Source organism: Salvia splendens, chromosome 19, assembly GCF_004379255.2.
Source record: "Salvia splendens isolate huo1 chromosome 19, SspV2, whole genome shotgun sequence".
Taxonomy (NCBI): Eukaryota; Viridiplantae; Streptophyta; class Magnoliopsida; order Lamiales; family Lamiaceae; genus Salvia; species Salvia splendens.
The window spans coordinates 16,942,459-16,966,341 of record NC_056050.1 but is presented as its reverse complement, the minus strand read 5'-3'; the positions used below and the strand labels follow the sequence as shown (position 1 = coordinate 16,966,341).

Here is a 23,883-nt window from a genome sequence, read left to right as displayed (position 1 = left end):
CAGTCATGTACTATATAATTATATGCTAAATAATTTACACAAATCTCATTCACACCCATAATATTCCTACGCCATTATACATATATACAAGATATCACATTATATATGTCACTATACATTACCATGTATTCATATTTAAATATTATAACTTTATCTATAATTTGGACAACTACGTATATTACAAGTACTATATACACTTCCAACTTTATCTTTAAAACTAAAAAAAATATCCATATCATATATACATTAATTTAATTTACTATTAACTCATAATATACGAAAAGTTAACTTCTATATATGCACTTGATACCTCTATAATATCTTTCATTGTACAAATGACTAAAATGTTTTACCAAATAATGTAAGCTTGCTTTAGAGATGTTACAATTCTTCCCCCCTTTAAAAATTTTGTCCTCAAAATTCATAATTGACTGAGCTCACATCATTAAATACTAATAGAATTTATGACATACATGTTTCACATGATATCAAATACTAATAGAATTTAGGACTTACATGTTTCACATGATATGGCCAAATGCAAACTATCCCAATGAGATCATTTTCCTGCTCTAATACAACTTAAATGTCACCCCCAACTCCTCTAACATAAACTTTTGCAATTATAAAATACTACTAAAAAATATCAGTGGTTTATACAACCACAATTTAGTGTACATAAACCTTACCTTTAATTTTTGCATCACTTATATCAAACATATTCTTTAACCAATACATATAACCAGGAGTAATAAATATCAAACATATTCATATCCATATGCATATGCATCTCTATCCAGTTTATTATCCTGTGACAAATCAAGCCTGGTATCTGCCCGAGATTTCCAATATGCCAATATGATTTGACCTGAAGGTCCCACTGTGATTGACCCGAAGGTCCCAATATGATTTGACTCGTAGGTCCCACTGTGATTGACCCGAAGGTCCCAATATGATTTGACTCGTAGGTCCCACTATGATTTGACCCGAGGTCCCACTAAATTGACCCGTAGGTCCCAATATGATTTGACCCGTAGGTCCTATTATGATTTGACTCAAAGGTCCCAATATGTCCATTGTGATTTCAGATCCAGGGCAACATCGTCACAGATCCTCTTTAATCCAATGATTCATATTTCTAATGCCATATAAAATATATCAATTACACCACTGACATATCTATTGCACCAATCACATATTCATATCATATTCCACAAAATAATTCCAAATAATATATAACAATATTAGGTTCACATTATACAATCCAAACATTGAGTCCAATTTAATACATAGCAATCAACCATATAACACATGTAAAATTAAAAATATGATTTATACACACCTCATTAAACGAATATTCAAGCCAGGCGGGTGATTCCTCTTCCCACTCTTTGGTTCTTGATCCACTAATCATCTAACTATCCTTCAAATTTTCCTTGTTTCTTTCCTTCGATTCTTTCTCCTTTTTTTTCCTTAAAAGTTCTCTAACCCTTGCCCCCTTTCCATGAGATATTTCTCTTTCCTTGCTTAGCCGACTTATGAGATTTATGGAGATAGCTACACGTAGCATTTATACTACTCTTTTACATTTTCCATGCATACTTTATTAAATAAAAGTATGCCAAAATTTGTGAACAGTCATGTACTATATAATTAATATGCTAAATAATTTACACAAATCTCATTCACACCCATAATATTCCTACGCCATTATACATATATACAAGATATCACATTATATATAATGTCACTATACATTACCATGTATTTATATTTAAATATTATAACTTTATTTAACTTTATCTATAAGTTGGACAACTACATATATTACTAGTACTATATACACTTCCAACTTTATCTTTAAAACTAAAAAAATATTCATATCATATATACATTATTTTAATTTACTATTAACTCATAATATACGAAAATTTAACTTCTACATATGCACTTGATACCTCTATAATATCTTTTATTGTACAAATGAGTTAAAAATTTTACTAAATAATGTAAGTTCAGGTTAGGGATGTTACACTTCGTCCCTAATAATTTGGCACCATTTAATCCGATACGAGTTTTAAAAAATGTAATAGAAATGAGTTGAAAAAAGTTAGTAGCACGTGGGTACTACTTTTATATATTAGTTTTATAATAAAATGTGAGTGAGAATGAGTTAGTGGAATGTGTGCTTCACTACCAAAAATGGAAAAAATGAAATGTGACAATTTTTAGGGACGGACGATAAAGTAAATAAGTGACAAATTTTCTAGGATAAATGAAGTAGTATATATATGCATAAATATGGAAACACAAGAATTCTATTTAGATAAATGAAGTAGTATATATATGCATAGATATGGAAACACAAGATTTCATCTAAATAGAATAAAACTAAACCTCAACAAATATAATATACAACCTCAATACATATTAATTTACCGAACATCAGTTGATTCAATTCTCAAAATACCCAAACATTTCTCTCGATAAACATGTACTGAATAATGTAAAACCACAATATAACCTTTCAATTATCGATAAGAAAGCATTCCATATATTCATAAAGAATTTTCATATCAAACCAAAACTTCGACAATTGCCGAAACCAAAAATCATGAAAGATATCATAAGTTTATGAACCAATTATTCCTGAAGGATTCACACATCATAAAAAAAATTCATACTTGATTTTTTTTAAGAATTGCGAATTCTTCACAAGTTCAAATATCAAGAACATAAAACTTAAAAGAGAATCATCAAAAGTGTGGCTCTTATACTACTTGTTAGAATAATTGAGTGAACAATTGCATAAACATTTCTATGATGATTAACCAAGAACGATGGAGAAGGAGCAGATACTGTAAAGCAGAAGCGTACCTTGATCCATCTAAAATTGAACGGCGGGATTGCTTTGCAGCGGTTATGGATCTTCCAGACGATCAGAGACGTTCTTCACAATAGATTGCTTTGGGAACCATAACCATATTTATATAAATATAAGACCCTTTATTTTTTCCTATTCGGTCTCTCAACAAATAGAAAATCACATATGGTATCTACACTTATTTCCATAACAAATAAATACCATTTATCCCAAACTTTAATTCTTATTGAATCACTTTAATTGGACAACATACACATTAAATTAGTCATATGGAAGTCCAAACTTCTAACCGTTGATGCAAATACCATTTCACTTGTTTGTTTTTATTGTTTTCCTAATTTTAAAAATTTTGTAGGAAAAATAAATTACCTATGATCTTTTTCCCAATATTGTCTATTGTTGCTGACGGTGATACTGCTTTTAATAACAGAGTTTATTGTTTATATATCTCTATATTTTTACTAAGTTGTCCACTAAATATTTCTCATCCATTATTCATTTTTCTCCTAGTCCCTCGCATCTGTTTTTTACGATTATGATATCGAAAATACCCTTTAACAACTAATGTAATTTGGACCCCAAACATGAAAATCCTGGCTTCGTCTCTGCTGAGAGAAAGACTAGATGTTTGATTCCATTGGTAAATGTAGGCGATGGACTCAGTCGGGCTACGATTTCGAGTGGCCCAAAGTAGCATGGTGCATGCTTGCGGCTCTGAGCTCGGAACAAGGTGGATTGGTGATATGGGTGAAACTTCAGATACACCAAATCACACCACACCTACTTGAAACTCTCAATGTGGCATCGGTTTTTGCTTGAAACATTTTCATTTGTGCTCGAGAGCGAAAATGGGCCATTTCCCCGGTATCCTCTCTACATGCTGATCCCCAGGTCTCAACCATCAAAACCACATGAGAAACAAGAATGTCCTCGGCCAAACACTACACTTTCCTGAGTTTTGAAGGATTAATAACTAAACATGATGAATTCTAATCAGACTTTCAAGACCACTATTGTTTTCATCTTCGGAAAAAACTTATATCGCACGCCTCAGTCGGAGTACGATAAGAGAGAGTTATAACCGTTCTACAAAAACTGTGTGAGGTAGTGCACGATGTAAGCCATATTTCTATGCTTTAATGATTTCGATAATGAAATCTAATTCTAGATTTGAATTAATTCAACCATAACATTTATACTATAAAGTGGAGATAAAATCACCAACCTCCATCCATGCTTTCTTCATTTGATGTAGAGGTTGAATCCACCATTTGATGTTTATTCTGTCTTTCGACTGAAATCTCTAATTGATGTTATCCCCTCTTTGACCTCAAGCCTTTAATGATTCTTTTGATGGATAAAGAATCAAGACCGAAAATATATATGTGAATACGCAATACAACTATTTTTGCGTATTCGTGTATTCCTTTTCTATATGTATGCAAAACAAACTTTAGTGCATGTATTTTTACCATCATGCATGTGTTTTTCATATATCATGAAATATTGAAAATCGTGTGTGTATATATAGACATCACCACGGCATTCCTCAAAAGGACGTGTCTCTTTAATTTGCTAAACAAATGAATAGACACACCTTTTCAATTATGGAAGTTACTAAAGGAATTAACCACTTCCATAATCCTAATTAACTGCCACTTAACCAACTTTATTTGCACCATATAATTTGAATTCACGTCACACATATAGTATATATGTACAATCATTACTTTATTATATATATACATATAATAAGATCTTTCGTACATATATATATATATATTAATGAACCATTCATATATACTTATATATAATTATGATATATAATATCATAATATACTTATTTCAGAGGTAAGAGCGGAGGGTTATCAATACACCCGATTCTAATTCTTTAATCGAAATCGATCCATCAAGGTATCGTCTATTATATTAGAATCTATAACATTTAATATGAACTTGATCCTTATAATTAAACCGATAGACACATAGGTCATATAAGAATATAAATATTCTTACATTCTCCCACTTGACCTTTGTGTCGTCTTGACAGTTTAATAACCATAATGCGCACTTTTATATCAAGTTCAACATATACTTTAAATACCGTGATAAAATTAGAATCAGTCGAATCATGGCGGTCACACATCATTAAGCGACATGATCCCTTCCATGTATCACAAACTAATTCTAACTTTATATTGTCCTTTCATTGAGATGATCCTTTATTCTCAATGTATCATATGTTATCCAAAACCATAATGTATACATACTATAATGATAACATATTTAATAAACAGAAACACAACTTTAATTGAATTCCAAGTGTCTTACACCTTATGAGCACAATATAATTCACGTAGCAAGGCTTTCTCTATAATACCCATATGTTTTTCATGGCCAATAAACATTTGGGTGATAATCCTTTATTTAACGGATCCGCTCTAATTATATTTGTCCTTATATGCTCAACAGACACTTTATGTTTCTGTACTTCTTCCTTTACAGACAAATACTTCAACTTTATATGTTAATCACCTTTCATGTACTTATCTTCCTTTGTGAAGAAGATATTTGCGAAATTATCCCATACATTCTCAGCAGCTTGGCTATAATGTTAACAATCCCAAGTCCCAAGATTAAATTTCGCAATAACTTTTCACGAACCTTGACCTCAAAGCATGTCAAAATTCAACTTTCATAGTGGAAATAGCAATGACAAACTATTTTCCACTTTTCCATAATATTGCTCCCACGACTTAAAGGAACAAATAGCCAAACATCAATTTTCTACCATTGACGCATTCGGCACAGTCTGAATCTGAATATCCAATGACTTTTATGTCATCGGATCCCCTTTTCATAAGCATGTTCTCTTTGGTGCCTTGCAAGTACCTGAGGACTTTCATTGCAGCTTTCCAGTGATCCTTTCGGGATTACTTTGATATCGACCCAACATACCAACAATAATGTAATATTCGGTCGCATACATGTTTGAACATAGTTCAAACTCCCAACCACTGATGCATATGGAATTCTTTCCATTTCTTTACGCTCCAATTCTATTTTAAGACATTGTCTCCTTTCTGAATTTGAGTTTTCTTTATAGAGCAATTTTTCATTCTATATCTCTCCAAATTTTATTGATATATCATTTATGAGACAAATTCAACAATCCTTGCGATCTAACTTAAAATATTTCTATTTCGATCACATAAGATGTCTCACTCATATCTTCATTTCAAAATCCTTATGCTCCAATTCACTTTTAAGACATTTCATTTTACCGAACTTGTCTCCCTTCTGAATTGGAGCAATCCTTATAGAGAGATATTATTTGTTAAGATCATGTAACATACCCATGTCACTTGCAACAAGCAAAATATTATCAACATAAAAGACATACTTATAAACTTGCTCCCACTGATTTTTACATAGATACATCGATCAATAATGGTCTCTACAAATCATATGACGCAATGGTATAATTAAACTTTCAAATACCATTTCCAGGAAGCTTATTTTTAGTCCATATATTGACTTACTCAGCTTACACACTAATTTTCCTTTTCAAGTGATCAAGAATCCTTCAGGTTGGTTCGTATCTATTTTCTCTATAATTTCCTCCATTCATAAAGGTGATTTTCTCATCCATTTTGATTAAGCTCGAGATCATGATGAGCTTACCTAGCCAAATTAATTCTTAAAGAATTGTCACTTTTCATGGCTTGTTAGAATGAGTGAATATTTACCACGCCTTATGTCACATTCACTTTTAATAGTGTAAACCATAATCATTTGAAACGATATATTTTCCTTACTAATCGCCTCAATATTTATTGTGGATCACTATTATTTTCTTGAATCGTGACAAGTTCATTTACTTCATTTTTGGTTAGTGGGTTTTACACATCATCATGTTGTTCTATTGTGGCTATTGACTGTGATACAATAAAAACAACAACCTTAGGCGCAATAACTTGTGGATGAAACTTGTTATGGACTTTTGAATATCCACCTTTCTGGTTTCACCACTCCCACTAGTTTTCAACATTTTCAATGAACCTAGCATTTCCCGCATTCTCGTACTATGGTTAGAATAATAAATGTGTACCCCTTCGATTTTCTGGATAGCCAATAAATAATTTGCTGACAATCCTTGAACCAAGAATCTTTTCATGTGGATCATATATAACATTACTTATGCTCGACAACCTCAAATACGAATATGTCTTAAGCTAAGTTCCCTTTCCATCCACAGTTCAAAATTAGTTTTAGGAACTGTCTTACTAGGAACATGATTAAGCATATAAGTAGTCTTTAAAGCATAAATCCACAATAAACAGGGTAAAATACAACAACTTAACATAAATCTAACCATTTTCCTTAAAGTACGATTCCACCTTTCCGTTTTAGAGTATTAGGCATTGTATATCATGCACAAATGCCTCTACTTCGAGTAACTTTACAAATACATAAACTCTACAACTTTATCCGATCTCACAACTTTAACTTTTCCATCTAACTGCCATCCATCTTGTCAACGAATACCTTTAGGATATTCACTGACTTGGATCTTTCATGCAGTAGACATTTATTCTATAATGTGAGTAATCGTCAATAAAGATGATAGAAGTATTTCTTACCAACCCAAGAAGGAGTATCAAAAAACCACATTTATAGTATGTATTAACATAATAAGCTGAGTGCTTCACGTGGCTGATTTCCTTATAATGTGTTTAGTTTGCTTCCCTTTAATGCAATCTATACACATATCTTAGGATGCTAAATTCCAATTTTGAGGAAAACTTTCATACTGTACCAACCTCATAATCCTTTATTTGGAAATAGAACCTAATCTTTAGCCACAAGAACGCCAAACTTTTACTTGACGAAAAAACATTTAACGCATATTAAATAAGGATTCAGAAAACTTTGCATCAAGATTGTATCTATTAAGTGAATCAAATAATGTACCATTACCATCATAGTAATCATTTCGGTACGATGTAGATACACCATATCCAATCTTGTTATTAAAACTTAAGTTATCCAATCTACTTACGAAAACAAGAGTTATAGCATATTCAGGCTCATAGATATAATCTTTAAGATCTAAATGACATTCGATGTCTAAGATCAATCTGTAAGTCTCAATGCCTCTATTCAATGCTTTCGTCATGTTTTCCATGAACAAATATTGTTCAACTCCTTTTATAAATTGGATTGAACTAAATCGATGTTTAATATGAGACATATGAAATATAGCACCAAAACTTAACCACCAAGTATCACTAGGCTTTTCGATATGATTTAAATCAAAGTAAACAAAACCGTTATGTTTAATTTTCTTATCGAACAAGCCTTCCTTTTCGGAAAAAAACTTTCAAGAAGTGTTCTATTTACTTGCAAATGAAATACTTCTTTTCCTTATGGATTTACTTTTCCGTACCCTTCAGAAAAGGTTAATCCTTCCTCTTTTTTTTTTCTTTCTTTCTTACTTGGTTTTCTTTACTGGTGCCAACACCTCCAAGAACTATGAGATTCGTAATTTTATAATTTATCTTCTTTAATCTCCCTTCCTTTTAAACTAACATAGCCTTTGATTCTTTAAACGTCCCATTTATCTTTAATGGTGTAATAATTCACCTGGAACTGGCTAAATTCAACATGTAGGGAGTTCATGATAAATTTGGGCTGAGATTTGCTCAAGAACCTCCATTCTCAAGGTCTTTAACTTTACTGCCAAGCAAAACATGTTTGTCACATGATCGTAATTTACTGAGACCAGTCAAACTTCTTTGTAGTCAGCTCATGCATTATGCTTCCTACAATTGACTTATCAGCCAAACCCGATTGAAAATACTCTTTAATTTTCTTAATGAATTCCCTTGCATTTCTGTCATGGGCAAAGATGACTTTAAATTTTCTGCCATCATCATTCTCATAAGGGTCAACCTGTTTGATCACTCTCAAGTCTCACATTGAGATTTTTATTTACAGAGTGATATCTATAATGGTTGAGGATTACTCTTCCGTTAGTATGACATGGTCCAATATCTTTACACCCAGCGTTAGCCGGATCTATTCAGACCATTCTCCATAATTTTTGCCCATTAATTTAATGACAGAGTTAGCATATGCATACATATTTTATAAAGCTGCAACATTTATACATGCTTATCTATACGTGCTTGAGATCTTTAACACAGATTCATAAACAGTAATAAAACTTTAAATAACATGCATTCAAGTAACCTTTGGGTAATACTTAAGCACATGTACTTTCAGCGATGCTAAATATATACTTTAACAATTAATCAAACTAAACATATATCAAATAAGCATGTTGCCTTTGGGTGTACATACTAAATGACACATGAATAAATGATTAATCCACTTCGTATTTATTAACTATATACAATGATCCACCTTTGGGTGATCTCCTAGCATATAGATAATAAAATAATTGATCAATCAAACTCTTATGTCATTTATAGCATCCCTATAATCATGATCAATTAATCATCATTTATCATTTTTAATAAATAAATGCAATATAACAAGACCACTTTGGTGATAAACAAGTTATATATTATTTAAATATTAAAATCTTTAATGGGTAGAATATCCTTATATTGTTTTTAACATTTCATAAAACAATTACCCAACACACAAGCGGAAGCATATTAACCAAAACCGAAAAATCCAAGGCCATTCAAATTTTGATTTTGAAATCACATAAATGGTGAATTAACCAAATCTAGATTGGCTCTGATACCAACTGTAAGCCATATTTCTATGCTTTAATGATTTCGATAATGAAATCTAATTCTAGATTTGAATTAATTCAACCATAACATTTATACTATAAAGTGGAGATAAAATCACCAACCTCCATCCATGCTTTCTTCATTTGATGTAGAGGTTGAATCCACCATTTGATGTTTATTCTGTCTTTCGACTGAAATCTCTAATTGATGTTATCCCCTCTTTGACCTCAAGCCTTTAATGATTCTTTTGATGGATAAAGAATCAAGACCGAAAATATATATGTGAATACGCAATACAACTATTTTTGCGTATTCGTGTATTCCTTTTCTATATGTATGCAAAACAAACTTTAGTGCATGTATTTTTACCATCATGCATGTGTTTTTCATATATCATGAAATATTGAAAATCGTGTGTGTATATATAGACATCACCACGGCATTCCTCAAAAGGACGTGTCTCTTTAATTTGCTAAACAAATGAATAGACACACCTTTTCAATTATGGAAGTTACTAAAGGAATTAACCACTTCCATAATCCTAATTAACTGCCACTTAACCAACTTTATTTGCACCATATAATTTGAATTCACGTCACACATATAGTATATATGTACAATCATTACTTTATTATATATATACATATAATAAGATCTTTCGTACATATATATATATTAATGAACCATTCATATATACTTATATATAATTATGATATATAATATCATAATATACTTATTTCAGAGGTAAGAGCGGAGGGTTATCAATACACCCGATTCTAATTCTTTAATCGAAACCGATCCATCAAGGTATCGTCTATTATATTAGAATCTATAACATTTAATATGAACTTGATCCTTATAATTAAACCGATAGACACATAGGTCATATAAGAATATAAATATTCTTACACACGAGTGAGCAGATCGCCAAGTTCTCTCTTCGACCATAGGGCATATTAATTAATGTAATCCAGTAGGATTTATTATTATGATCCATTAAGATCTGTTATCCCTTCGTATTTTCTAATCTAGTTGTACTAACATCATATGGGAGCTTTGGGAGTTAATCAAGTCAAACAAGAATCCGATGAAGCTTAAGGTCGACAGAAATCTCCACAAGGAATTTTCTAGTTTGAGCATATTTTATCTTGTGATTGTTTAAGTGTATTTAGAAATTCTAGTTTAAAGTAATTAGATTTAATGTTATTTTGATTACTTTTTTAACTTCGAAAGGTACTTTGACTATGTGATAGATAGTTGAATGATTTAATGTTCAAAATATGATTTAACTTTATCTATTCTTGTTTCTAATATCTGACAAAAAAATGAATGTTCTGTGGTTTGTTGCAACATTTGAAAGATGTGTAACAATACCAGACCAAGAATGGACTACATCTCATCCCTCCCGTAAAAATTGAACACATTTACATTTTTAGGATGTCCCATAAAAATAGACCACTTCTATTTTAAAGAAACTTTTTTCTCTCTTTATTCCAATCACTTTTTCTTTCTATCTCTCTTACTTTGTCAATTATACATTAAAACACATGTCGTTTCAAATGTCATATGTTGTTAGGAGTTACAACCCTCATAATCGATAATAGAATTATCTATTAAATTTATGTTATTTATTTGTTCTTTCAATTAATCAAAACCATTTTATGACCCAAAGAGTTTTAAGGTTTTATTGTAAGAGTTTACATTTATGGGGATATACCTTTAACTATACTAAAAAAAAACTTTATTCTCATTATTGTTCTTGATGTTTACGCCACCCCTAACACTTCAACTACTGATTATTAATAAATCTCTCATCTATTTAATCGTACTCTTTCGAATTCTACTTGTTATTGCATGACCATTATTAGTATGATCCATAGGGAGGTACTATTTTGGTACTGACTAGGGCAGCTGGGATATGACCGGAGATGCTCACAGGCAGTTACAGAATATTGAGAGAGATAAGAGGGCAAAGCTATATTTCATTTCATTGGTTGGTTATTGAAAGGAATTACATTGCTATTTATATATGAGATTGCACAACTGATAATCTTCTAGACTTAACTCCTCTAAACCATTGTGTTATAATCGCTTCATTTCTAGCCGTTGATCATCTTCCACTTATCATGGTCGTCCGTCATCCTTCTTCATTGTATAGTCATGTACTATCATGTTTCAAGTGGTCCATGCGTATTGGTCTCCGGCTAAGGGATAGAGTGTGTGCGAGGTTCTGAAATATGTGGGGATGGTTAGAGAGTGTGATCGAATCGGTCTCCATGTCACACACTCGGCTGTCAATAATAAAATGAGTTGGCTCGGATGCCATATGGTATTATTTGGAGTCAACTAAAATTAGGCTCAAAATTAACAATTAGCAAACGATAAAAACGCTGAGACTTGATCTGCTATTCAATCGAACATTCTATTATGATGTTGGTATGGGAGGCTTCAATAATGACTCCTCATTTACCCAAGCTCGAACCATTGACCTATTGGGTTTAGAAACGTCTAAGTTCCGCTTCATCATCATCAAAATATAATCACTGGTAGGATATTTCTATAAATCACATGGATTAAGAATACAGTGTCAAGTTGTATACATAATGGGAGGAAGAAATAGGATAAACCCACCAAGTGCATTCAGCGCAAGAGTATATAATTCAGGCTTCTTCCAGCTGTGAGAGCTGAATATCATACAAAATCGGGTTGGCTTCGAGCTTCTCTGCAATTTTCTCAAGGATTTTCTTCAGAAACACCGCTGAACTGTCTCTGCCTGATTCAGCTGCATCATTCTCACTCTCTACCTCAGTAAATATTTCATCAAAGAGAGCCGTCATTTCAGGCAGTTGTGAAGGTGGTAAACCGAAATCATCCTCATGTTTCTTGAGGTAAGACTTGATTTGTGTGGCTCGTGACTGGTCACCACTGCATTCGAACTTTTCCTCAGTGATCTTCTTCACAGCATCATCAAGAAGCCTCTCCTTGGCTAGAAGCTACAGACACAGTGAAAAGCAGCACTCAAAGATCTGCAATTAACCTCCTAGCACCAACTAAATGCTCAAAAGATCTGCAATTAAACACTCAAATGATCTGCAAAAAATCTGAAACATCTATACCAACTAAAATCGTTTTTCAGGTGTATGGCGGAAAGGTACTGTTAATAAACTAATACCGTATACTTACATGATAGTACTATGTTATTTGAATTAACAAAATAAAATTGAAATTAAAGGTATAAACAAGTGTTTGAAAGCTTACAAACAGCATCATTATGAACTACAGTGCAGAACACAATTAGATTCTAGTGTCTAGGAGAAGAAGCAGTTGAAGTTTTAGATCTGTATTTGATAATGACAAGGTACGGAGAGAGTGCTCGACTATGGTATAATACTACAGATTTTGAGAGAATCCAATTGATAAAAAAATATCCATTGCAAAATATATAAAAATATTCACTAATAATAGTATCACCGGATGTCAGAATTTCATCAGTGTGACTGGAAACCTTTTTTAGTAAGTATATATATTGCTTCTCTCTGTTAACTACCCAAACTTTAGTAGCAATCAAAATTTTTAACAGTATTACCATGGTGTGTACCAAATGTTTTGATTCCCAGAATTTTAGGAAGCAAATCAGGAAAAGTAAGTTACCTTTCTAAGCTTAGAACCATTCGCCAATTTTATGCTCCTTAAAACGACGACAACAGGTTTCTTTGCAAGACTATCAGCGAGTTCCTGTAGCACATGTTGCAGGAGTTGAGCAAATTGTGCTTGTCCCAGTTCTTCTTTTCCAGCTGCTTCGTGTTTCTTTAATATATCATTCAACTGGGGATATTCTGTTAAACAGTATTAAGTGCTCAGAATTACAAGTAGTGCACAATTGATTTGATGATTCAACATGCAGATATTCAAAAAATCTATGATTTGTCGGGATTTAGGCCAGTTTATTAAGGAGAGCTAAAGTATTATAGATAGTTTTAATAGTAGGTATGACTCAAGCTAAGTAATTATCCATTTTGTACAGTGCTAACATTGACAAATAGACTAACACAGCACAAATACTACTATTAGAACTCTTCATATTATATCAGCAACTAAAAAGTACTAACTACACACAGCATCATATCATACTATCTTCTTTCTTTCTTTCTTTCTGTTTTTTCTTTAGGATTATAACTAGCTTTTTCAGGTTATATCCGAAATTGGAACCTTACCAGCTTTTCAATAAAAACTGCATGTGGAAAACCATAAATCTGATCAAACTTTTCTAGATATCAAAGAATCTGACTGAAATGGACAAACAAATAGCACAGATTTAAAAAAAAAGGGGGACAGAACTCCTTAAAGTCTGAGTGGAGTGTTAAGAGACAAGACTAGTTCAAAACCACCTACTTGAATTGATGAAAATCATAAACACTTAAATGGAAAGAGTAAATTTATGTTCAACTCTAAATGCTCATGACCTTCCAAAATCTGATATTGTATGGCAGAGAGAGTAAAAGTATACCTGATACTGAAGGAACACCGGATTCGATGCCCATATGAGCCAGAGCACTCTGTATCTCACCCTTACTGATTTTTCCTGTATCTTCTACGTCTAAATCAGTGAAAAGATTCTCTGCTAGCATTGCGAAATCATCTTCATCTTCCAAGAACATATTGAGAGATCCGCCGTTCAATATTGTCACAGCGATAGGATCATCTGAATTGAAACAGAAACAACCACATATTCATACTATAATTAACTTTTGCTTGTGAAACAGATGAGAATTTGACAGAGGTGGAAATTCCAGCGCAGCAATCTCTCTCAACAGCACAAATTGATCGCAATTACCATAAATTTCTAGGTTTCATTAACAAAAAGGCAATAGCTACATCCCAGTCAATATTGTGTACGACTAAAAACTACTGATTGAATGAGTCAGAATTGAGGTCAACGAACGCAAAACTGACCGTTGAATTCATCGGCAATGGCGGAAATATAATTTCGAAGATATGTGCAGGCATCGGTGTGATCGAGCTTCTGAGAGAGGAATCCGGCGGTATCAGAGACGCCGATCCGGCGAATAGCAGAAGACTTGAGGGTTTCCGGCAATACGAAACCGAGAAGGGAGAGGGAGGCCCTTGTTTCAGCCAGGTGTAGGACCTCTGCGCCTGTGATCGTAGTGTCTATAGGTGGAGGAGGCAAGGAAACATCGACAACTGAGAGGTGAGATCCGTCGAAAATCGTCAGTCCTGCTTCCGCCATTGATAGAAATTTGGTAAGGTCTAGTGTGAGAAAGAGAGACAGAGAGAGTTGAATCTTTCAAGAGGAAAGGAGTGAGACAGAAAGAAATAGAAAACCGCGTGGCGCGTACTTGAAGTTTGGAAAATTCAATTTTGCAATTGGACTACAGTAGAATATGGTACTACTATGTAAGAAACATTGATACTCTTTCTACAACGCACATGATTTTATAGTACTCCCTCCGTCCCGCACTACTCGCACTTATTTCCTTTTTAGGAGTCCCAAGTTACTTGCACTCTTTCCATTTTTAGTAAAAAAATTCACCTACAGCCGTCATTTTTTACTTTCCTATACACTCATTCCTTAATCTCCGAGCCGAAAAGGAAATGAGCGAGTAGTCCGGGACGGAGAGAGTATAATTTTATTTTATGTGTGAATTGAAGAGTATGTTAATAAAATTCTTAAATATTGTCTCGATATAATGGTAATTTTAGTTTATATAAATACGGATAATCAACCCTTTTGTCAGACTTTTTAAGAGTGAATGACTCATTTTCAATATGATATTAGACTATGTTTATTGATTGGGGTGGTCGACTGCCACCTCACCATATACTTAAAAAAAAAACTTCAACCTCGGCCTCTCTCTTCAACCTCGGCCTCTTCCAAGGCAAACACCAACTAGGCCGTCTCCATGCTATTTTATTTCATCATCCAATGAGATTCTCATCGGTTGATATATATATATATATATTTAAATTAATTTGTCCTATACATTTACTTGACATTTTTTAGTCTTACACACATCAAATTCGTTAGTTTATGATTTTAAATATTATATTCTGATTTATACGTACAATTCTGTTAATTTTTTATTACCGATCAACGTCGTTTAAACCAAATTAATGGTTCCGTAATTTTAACGGCAAGTCACATTCATTAAAGATTAAACCAAATTCCTCTAATGAATGAAGCTTTTTGGGTGCCGTCACCTATGAAAAGACTTAATTACATTTAGCCCCCGTCCACCGTCTCCGTCGGCGGCACTTCCCCGGAGTAGGAGAGGAAATTGTAAGCGAGACACACCGGAATGCCCAGTAGCATCTTCCTGTGGAGATGAAATTCAATACAATCACATACTACTTCGGTAGCATCTCCTATCTCTCTACAAAAATATCATACTGAGAACAGTAACGACGCCGATCGCTTTCTCTTTCAGTACCAATGAATTCTCGCCACTTTCGATCTCACTACTCATTTCGCAATAAAGTTAGATAGCTCGAGATTGGATGTCTTCCACTCATAATTAGTTTTTCGTAGTTCAAAATTGATGCTACTATGATACTATAGTATTTCGGAAAATTAAATATTCTCGCACGCTATCTATTCAGCTCAGAGATTTGTTTAATTTCTCGTGGGATTGCGTAATTAAAATTTTGTTTCTCATGTTACGATGATTTTCTTACTGTTCATTTTAACATAATTTTACTTATTCGCTATTTATCGTTTCAGCATAAATCTTCAAACATTGAGATCCGTGAGTGTTTATAAACTGTCTAACCTCACAAAGGATTGAGACTAGCTGTTACAAATCAATGATACTGTTGCAGTCGCCCTGCAGATATCTCCTGCAAGTCTTGTCCACTCGGGTTCAGAAGTATGTTTTAATTCTTTTCCCCATTAGTGTTAAGATCAGCACTTTTGTTTTTCTCTTTTTTTCTTTTATCTGTACTATTTTTGAGTTCCATCATTAGTCACTTATTCAGTTGTGGACTGGTTTATTACTTACTCTGGCACTTTATGATCGAATTTCCATATATACATTTATATGTTAGTTAGTTTCCATTTTACTTGCAGCAATAGAATGCTATCTACTTCTATGATGAGATACTATTTTAATGGTGTGTAGGTATTGTCATATACTATTAATTTCTGATAAAACCTTAGATCTTTTAAAACTTATCCATTTTAGGTTACATGTGTATGTGGAACCATGAACAATTACACAATCTGGATCCAGTTATTCTGGTTAATTTCCTACGGGGTATTTGGAACTAAACTAGCTCCTATTGCTGTTAGGCCGCATGAAGTCAATCTGATACGTATCTTATTTACACTTCTTCACTACTTTAATTGTTGGTGATATTAGTGTGCTAATGCCATTCTGTTGTGTTTTTTTCGAGCCAACCTTTGGGCTTTAATTTTGTTAATGTTGTTCTGGAACATTGTACAAATTTAAATCGACTGTACTATCAAGATACTTATTTATTTCTCCACTCTTGCTATACAATTTTTCAGTCTTGATAAAGGAGTTGAGTTAGACTGCCAGTGGGTTGAGTTTGATGATGTCCGCTACCATATTCAGGTGATGAATATACTTTAAGATGTTTTTCTGAAAGTCATTGTATTTGTGTAAAAAATCTACTCATAGAAACTGTTTCTATCACTTTTAAGTTTTTGGATTGTTGATAGTGCATTTCTTGCTTTGATAGCTATATCTCTTTATATAATGCATTATAGACCTGTAGTTTTTCCATATTGATTTTATTTTCTTATTTTATTCACTTTATTTTTTCTTTGCAGGCAAGTGTAAAGAATCCAAATTTTCTCCTATTATCACTATCTTTACCTGCACCACCTCCAGAGACTGTATTTTTTGGAGGACTTCCTCAAGGAGCTATCGAAGCTATAAAAGCAGCATATGGTGTGGTCCTACAAGTTCTTGATCCCCCAAGGGATGGTTATAATCTTACAGTGAAACTGAACCTGTCCAAGCTTCCTCCAGATGAAGGTCTAGTGAGTTTCCTTTTTTCTAAAATCATTTGACATTTACGAACCGGCCCTTACATATTCGGAACCTTTTACTTGGTCTCTTCTGAGTCGTTTCCCTTGACATTTACGATTTACCTCTTGTTATTTCCATTTGTTTGTTTTTCCATCTACAACTTTTTAACTTGTCTTACAGAATGGTTTAAGCACTTCCCTATATGCTGCCCTTTGTCTTTAGGTATTATTAAGATCACTTGTTTCTTAAAATTTGGTAGAAGCTGAAAACTTTGCTTGACTAGCTTGCAATGTTGGATATGAGTCCCATGGAATTGTCTTCACAGTTCACATAAATGTCATGAAGTAGAGAAGCTAGACAGTAAAAATTATCAAATTCACCTAATGGTCTGGCTATGATACAAGTGAGCACACCTCTGGCATCATACATAGCATATTTAGTGTATATGAACTTATGATGATTCTCAGTGGAATTTGTACATTGGAGTGAACATGTCTGCAATATAGTGGTTCAGAATTAACAATGATCAATTATTAAAGCATCACTATTTCTGATGAAGTGATGATGGATGATATTGATAGTATATAAACAACATAATGTATCAATGCCACTGTTGTTCTGGCCTGTGCATAAACACTGAAACTATAATTGTTTTTATTAAATTGGTTCGTGGAAGAAAATTTTATGTGGAAAGTGATGTGAATTCACCACTTTAATTGGTCATTGCCTCTTCATTAGTTTAGACCGTTCCAATAAAAAGCTATTACTTTTCTTGTATACTGAACTTATAAGGGTGAATACCTAAACATAAAGATTCAAGATAGTATTCCTAAGATACCAACTATTACAGGACTCCCTAATAACTTAAGAACTCAGAAGATAAAGGGTAAACATAAATGGATAAGCACCATCAACTTCTCAATGGTCATCTGCTTCTCCATGTTAATCGGTTGTTGCACGATCCCCATGCTTGTAGATCTTCCACGTGCGTAGATGCATATCAATTGCACCTCCACCGAAACACCCTTGTCCTCAAGGCTAAACGAAGGAAGGAAACTTATTAAGGACATTCTTTAGATCCATCCACGACCCATCCACAACTTTTGCATCATTGTCCAAACCTTACCGTTTGATGAGGACCAGGGAGATTGATTTTCAATTGCAGGATGATTTGTCTAGCGAGAACTTCTGCCAGTAAAATGGTGGGTCAACAGCTAATAGATCATTCGGCCAGTTGAGGTCGGCCACCATACCCTGATGTTCACACAATTCGCCTGCCAGCTTGAGCCTTGAGGCGATCGATATGTGATTTGTCCAACTCGTGCGATAATGTCATAAAAATCTGGGTGTGAATTTTTGATAACGAGTCTTATGCAAAGTCATTTGATGATATGTCTGAAACTTGAGATATACTAAATCACCTAGGGCTGTCAAATCAGTACCTGATCTCGAAAACCCAAAAACTCAACACCCGAACCAGATCCCGATCCTTAATTACTGTCGGGTACCTAATTACCCGTCTCGGGTATCCGGTCCCAAAAATGGGTACCTAGAAGGCTAGAATACGCACTTCTGTAATTTTTGAAACATTTTCAAGAAAAAAGATCACCATCCTTGCATTATTTTAGTTTTTTTTTTCTCTCCCTAAATTTTGATATTTTGCAAACTAGATAAAGTTTGAGCAGCAAGCAAATGCCTAATATGGAGATACATTCAAGGTTTAAGCAGAAATTGGAGATTGGAGATTCTTCCTTTGTGTTATGAAGCAATATCAATACCTAGGGTTTCACCTCAAATCTCATCAGTAATAGCACCCTTAAATTCAAGTCTGTGTACCAAAGCAATACATTGAAACCGAACAGATGGAAAGAGTAGAGACATCAACAAAGTTTATCACAAAAGGCGATGGAGAGAGGCAGTCCAGGCAGCGGTCCTCGGGTCGATGTGAGACGGCGATGTTGGACTAGACGAGAGGCGACGTCGGCGGTGACTACGCGTGACAAGGGGGAGGAGACGAGAGGGGGTACAACTGTGTGTATGGGGAACTGTGTGTGTGGGTGATGGGAGTCGAGTGACTGGAGTATGGGATGGGTGTGGGAGTCTAAAGGACTAGTTGAAGTTGTAATTTCTTTGAGTCACTTGTTAAAGCTACAATCTCGTAAGTTCCAACTAGATCATGCCCGCTCAGTTGGTTGCATCTACATGCTTCCGCAATTGCAACCAACTACATTACCTTCCCATACTTTTTTTTGTTGAATTGTGTGTTTCTTTATCATAAAAACATTTTTGTCTGACAATTTAGGCTGGCATCTCTCAAAGAACTGAAAAAGTGATAAGTAAAATGTCTAAGGATATGATTCCGGGGATGATAACATTTTGATAATTCTATTGAAATTTGAAACCAAATGACAATACTGTACTTATTTTGGATTTTTTTTGAAATTTTCTATTGCTACATAGCCTACATTATTCTATCAGGCTTTACCTCTGCAGCTAAGCCATAGTGCAGACCGAGTTGGCTAATTTGAATTGTTCATTTTAAATGGAACTTGTGTTAAGCTACGATGATGAGACAGCAGAGCTTGAGATCCACATAAACATTGGTGAACTCGTAGAAACTTTTTGAAAGTGCATATGCAATTTAAGCAAAATAATTTTAAATTTTAATATCTCATCTAGAATTGATCCCTATACTGTTCAAGTAGGATTCTAATGACTAGAAGTATTTGAGTTTTTCATGTTTAAATTATTTTTAACTAACTCCTTATTTCCTTGAATTTTGGTTAAATTTGGTGATCACATATTAATAATTGCTAGTATCCGCATATTTTTGTGTTTCTATTTTTGCGTACGCTGTTTTTTTATCTGATGTGTGTGCTATATTTTCTGTAGACCATAAGCAAGCATTCCTAGTAAAGATTGCTTCTATAAGAGAACTAGTACAGGGTGCACCATTGAGAGCAGTATTTAAGCAACTAGTCACGAGGGGTGTAAAATCTGACTTAAACAAGATTATTTCAATTGTGCATCGGCCGAACGAATCATATTTTGTTTTTCCTCAGGTCAACTTTCTTTTCCTCATTTGATTTAATTGTTTTGCTCAGTTGCAGAGCATATTTGATGATTATCAGTTTTAGCTCAATGTTATGGGAACTTCTGCATATTTTGGTTTGACCTCAGCTGATATACTACCCCTTGTTTATCTGCACATGTTTCAGTACCAAATATATTGATTACCAAAACATGCAGAATAAAACCATTATTGGGCTATCATAGGAGCTGCTTTAACTAGTATTATATTTGGGTGCTTAAATGTAATGATACATATGTTAGAGGAAATGACCTGAGTAGCATGTGAATTTTTTGCAGGTGGATAAGGTGACGGTGATTTTCCCAATGCGATTCAAGGATTCCATAGATATTGTTCTTGCTACTTCTTTCCTTCAGGTATATGGTTTGAATAATTGAGAATATTTTCTTCCATGCATCTTTTTTCCACTTTTGCCTTCTTTCATTTCTTTTTACTATCAATGTGCTCCTTTTCCTCTGGCCTCTGGAATGATTGATGATCAGAATCGAACTGGTGCCATACAAACTCTTAATGTTAATCTAGAACCTTTTTTCTTTGCTTTATGTAGTTTTTCACTGGGTTGGAAAGTTGTTGCATTTTTAAATAGAGTCTTGTGCCTAACTAATATTGTGGCTCAGTTTATATATGCATAAAAGTAAGACATCTTCTGCTTTCATATGCCTGAAAATTGATTGAAGTACTATGGAGTTCTCACTTTATGTTTATGTTACCACAATATAGTTTATTCCTTTTGGAGAGGAAAGGGTTTATTGATGTACCTTTCCTATATTCTGTTTGGATGTGTTAAATGCTTTGTTGCTTGATTGGATAATATCCCCTAAAGAAGGTTGTCATGCTAGCTATGTTACGACTTTTAAGTTATTTTCACTCTCCCATAATTTAGCAAACATTCAGGAATTTGTTGAAGCAAGGAGAACTGCTGGACTTAACAATGCCCCTCCATGTCTGTGGTCATCTTCCCCCCCTAAGGAGTTGGAAGGTTCCCCAGACGAGGCATTATCAGCAAATGCTGGATTTGTCAGTTTTGGTATTTTTTAAGTTGCGAGTTATATATGTCCTAATTATCTGTCCATGGGGAACTCATATATCTACCTTTTGAACAGTTATTTTCCCTCGCCATGTTGAAAGCAGAAAGCTGGATAGAACCGTGTGGAGTTTATCAACATTTCATGCTTATGTCAGCTATCATGTCAAGGTGAGAAGCTAGGCGTCACACAGTTTTAATTACTACTCCGTACTAATTATGAAGTCTCTTAGTTTCTTATGACTATCATGCTAGAGGAGTGCAGAGGGCGCAAAAAAGAAAATCTTACTTGGAATTTGAGAGAATTATCCTATGGAATGTGCTTTATACTTATGAATCAACTTGGTATCATGCAATCGCTGAGACTCTGCTTGTTCATGCAGTGTTCAGAAGGTTTCATGCACACAAGGATGAGGCGTCGGGTGGAGACATTGATAGAGGTTGGCAATGTTATTTTTGCTTCTTGATTTGTCGTAATTCAATAGAACGATTTCTCTGCTAGCTTTTCAATCAATGCCGGGGGCTTAGTCTTTTGACTAAGAATGATTAGGATGTGAAGTTGGGAATTTATGGTTGAATACTCATCCACCTGGGCTATGGTAATTCTTACACACAATGAAATTTTAAAAAGATAGAAACTTCGTGTCCAAAATGAAAAATCCAATTTCATCTGGCTGGGACGAGTTGTCCCCCTTCGTGAAGTTTTAGAGTCAGCTTAAAATTATAACAGCTTTCCAGAACAAAGAAAACATGTCTTAAAACTTGAGTGCAGTTGCATCTTGCATCAATTTTACAATGCTAAGGTCGTTAACCACGATGGGGAACTAACATTGTTTTTTGTCGTTGCTTCTTGTTTACTCTAATACATACTACTCGATAGAGGAATGTTCTTTGTCATTCGTTGTTTTGCATCTCCAACTTTGGACCTGAAAAAGTGACGGCAGCCTCTCTTTGTGATTCAGGCTCTAGATCGTGCCAAACCAGATTCAGAAAAAGCCAACAATATCGACCAGACTAGATCCTTCAAACGACTGGTATGACATGGGGCATGCATACAGTTCACCCTTATCTTTTTGTGCGCTTACTGGATTCTAGCTCATATTTTGTTATTATCTATGCAGACTGTCAAGGATGGCAGAAGCAACTCCAATGCAAAGTGATATCTGCTCACCATGAGAGAAGGTGTATGTTACCGAATGGGGTTATTGGAAAGAGCAAGGTGATATCCACCGGTGATAATTCTTCCAGTCATGAAGCACCTGTTGTTCATATATCATAGAAGTTTGCCCTTTACAATAATCTTCGGGCACGGGATGATTAATTTCTCACCTGGATTGGTAAATCGAGTTCCCCCTTCCATGATGGTGTCAGCTATGACCATGAGCAGTAAATATGTTTCCTCCTTGGGGTGTCCGACCAGCAGGGCGCCAAACGTTATTTCTCTCGGGTTGCTTTCAAGCTCAAACCGTGAAAGAGTGTGTTTCTTCTTCTCTTTTCTTTATCGTTTGTATCTACAGATCAAGTTAAGATCGATGGATGATTTGTTACATTTTGGTCTATATATATTCACATTATTAAAATTAGAGAAACTCTAAATTCATAGCAGCTTCATCTCTTCATTTTTTTTGTCGATTTATCAGCAGAATTAAAATTTTAGGTCGATGACGATTTGTATGTATAATACTTGGGTGTATGAAGGGTTGTTTCTTTTTTTGTTCTAGAATAGAACTTAGATTCCGTGTTTGTACTGAACTTTTTTTTTGTTCCGGGTTTGGGAGAGACGCATGACCCTCATGCGTCTCCTTTTAATGAAACGCATGACGGAGATGCGTTTTATAGAGACGCATGAGGAACATGCTTCGTTAAATTTTTAATTTTTTTTCATTATTTTTTTTGAAAGACGCATAAGCGTCATGCGTCACAGGCATTAAAAATAAATAAAAAAATGAAAGACGCATGACCCTTATGCGTCTTTCAAAAAAAATAAAGAAAAAAAATAAAAATTTAACGACGCATGTCCCTCATGCGTCTCTATAAAAGACGCATCTCCGTCATGCGTTTCATTAAAAGGAGACGCATGAGGGTCATGCGTCTCTCCCAAA

At 34.1% G+C, this 23,883-nt stretch overlaps 2 protein-coding genes across 4 annotated transcripts; one reads left to right on the top strand and one right to left on the bottom strand.

Annotated features, from left to right (window-relative positions):
• Nucleotides 1-12,183: 12,183 nt before the first annotated feature.
• LOC121780279 lies at nucleotides 12,184-15,040 on the bottom strand. The gene is made up of 4 exons (XM_042177824.1): nucleotides 14,608-15,040; nucleotides 14,162-14,356; nucleotides 13,306-13,490; nucleotides 12,184-12,647 (listed from the first exon to the last, which is right to left on the bottom strand). Exons 1-4 carry the CDS (start codon nucleotides 14,900-14,902, stop codon nucleotides 12,315-12,317), a joined length of 1,008 nt encoding a protein of 335 aa, XP_042033758.1. The 5' UTR covers nucleotides 14,903-15,040; the 3' UTR covers nucleotides 12,184-12,314.
• A 787-nt stretch (nucleotides 15,041-15,827) lies between these two features.
• On the top strand, nucleotides 15,828-23,398 carry LOC121778146 (actin-related protein 2/3 complex subunit 2A-like). Of its 3 annotated transcripts, none has more exons than XR_006045624.1 (11): nucleotides 15,828-16,028; nucleotides 16,394-16,538; nucleotides 17,180-17,246; nucleotides 17,465-17,672; nucleotides 20,559-20,728; nucleotides 21,036-21,113; nucleotides 21,641-21,784; nucleotides 21,861-21,952; nucleotides 22,165-22,221; nucleotides 22,744-22,815; nucleotides 22,903-23,398. XR_006045624.1 is itself a non-coding variant. In XM_042175447.1 (11 exons), the coding sequence occupies exons 2-11, from the start codon at nucleotides 16,477-16,479 to the stop codon at nucleotides 22,939-22,941; spliced, it is 978 nt and encodes a 325-aa protein (XP_042031381.1). In that variant the 5' UTR covers nucleotides 15,828-16,028; nucleotides 16,394-16,476; the 3' UTR covers nucleotides 22,942-23,398. The 3 variants fall into 3 exon arrangements, 2 of the variants coding, with proteins under 2 accessions (XP_042031381.1, XP_042031382.1); XM_042175447.1 differs by having other exon boundaries at nucleotides 21,652-21,784; XM_042175448.1 differs by lacking the exon at nucleotides 20,559-20,728 and having other exon boundaries at nucleotides 17,465-17,677; nucleotides 21,652-21,784.
• The last annotated feature ends 485 nt before the right edge of the window (nucleotides 23,399-23,883 follow it).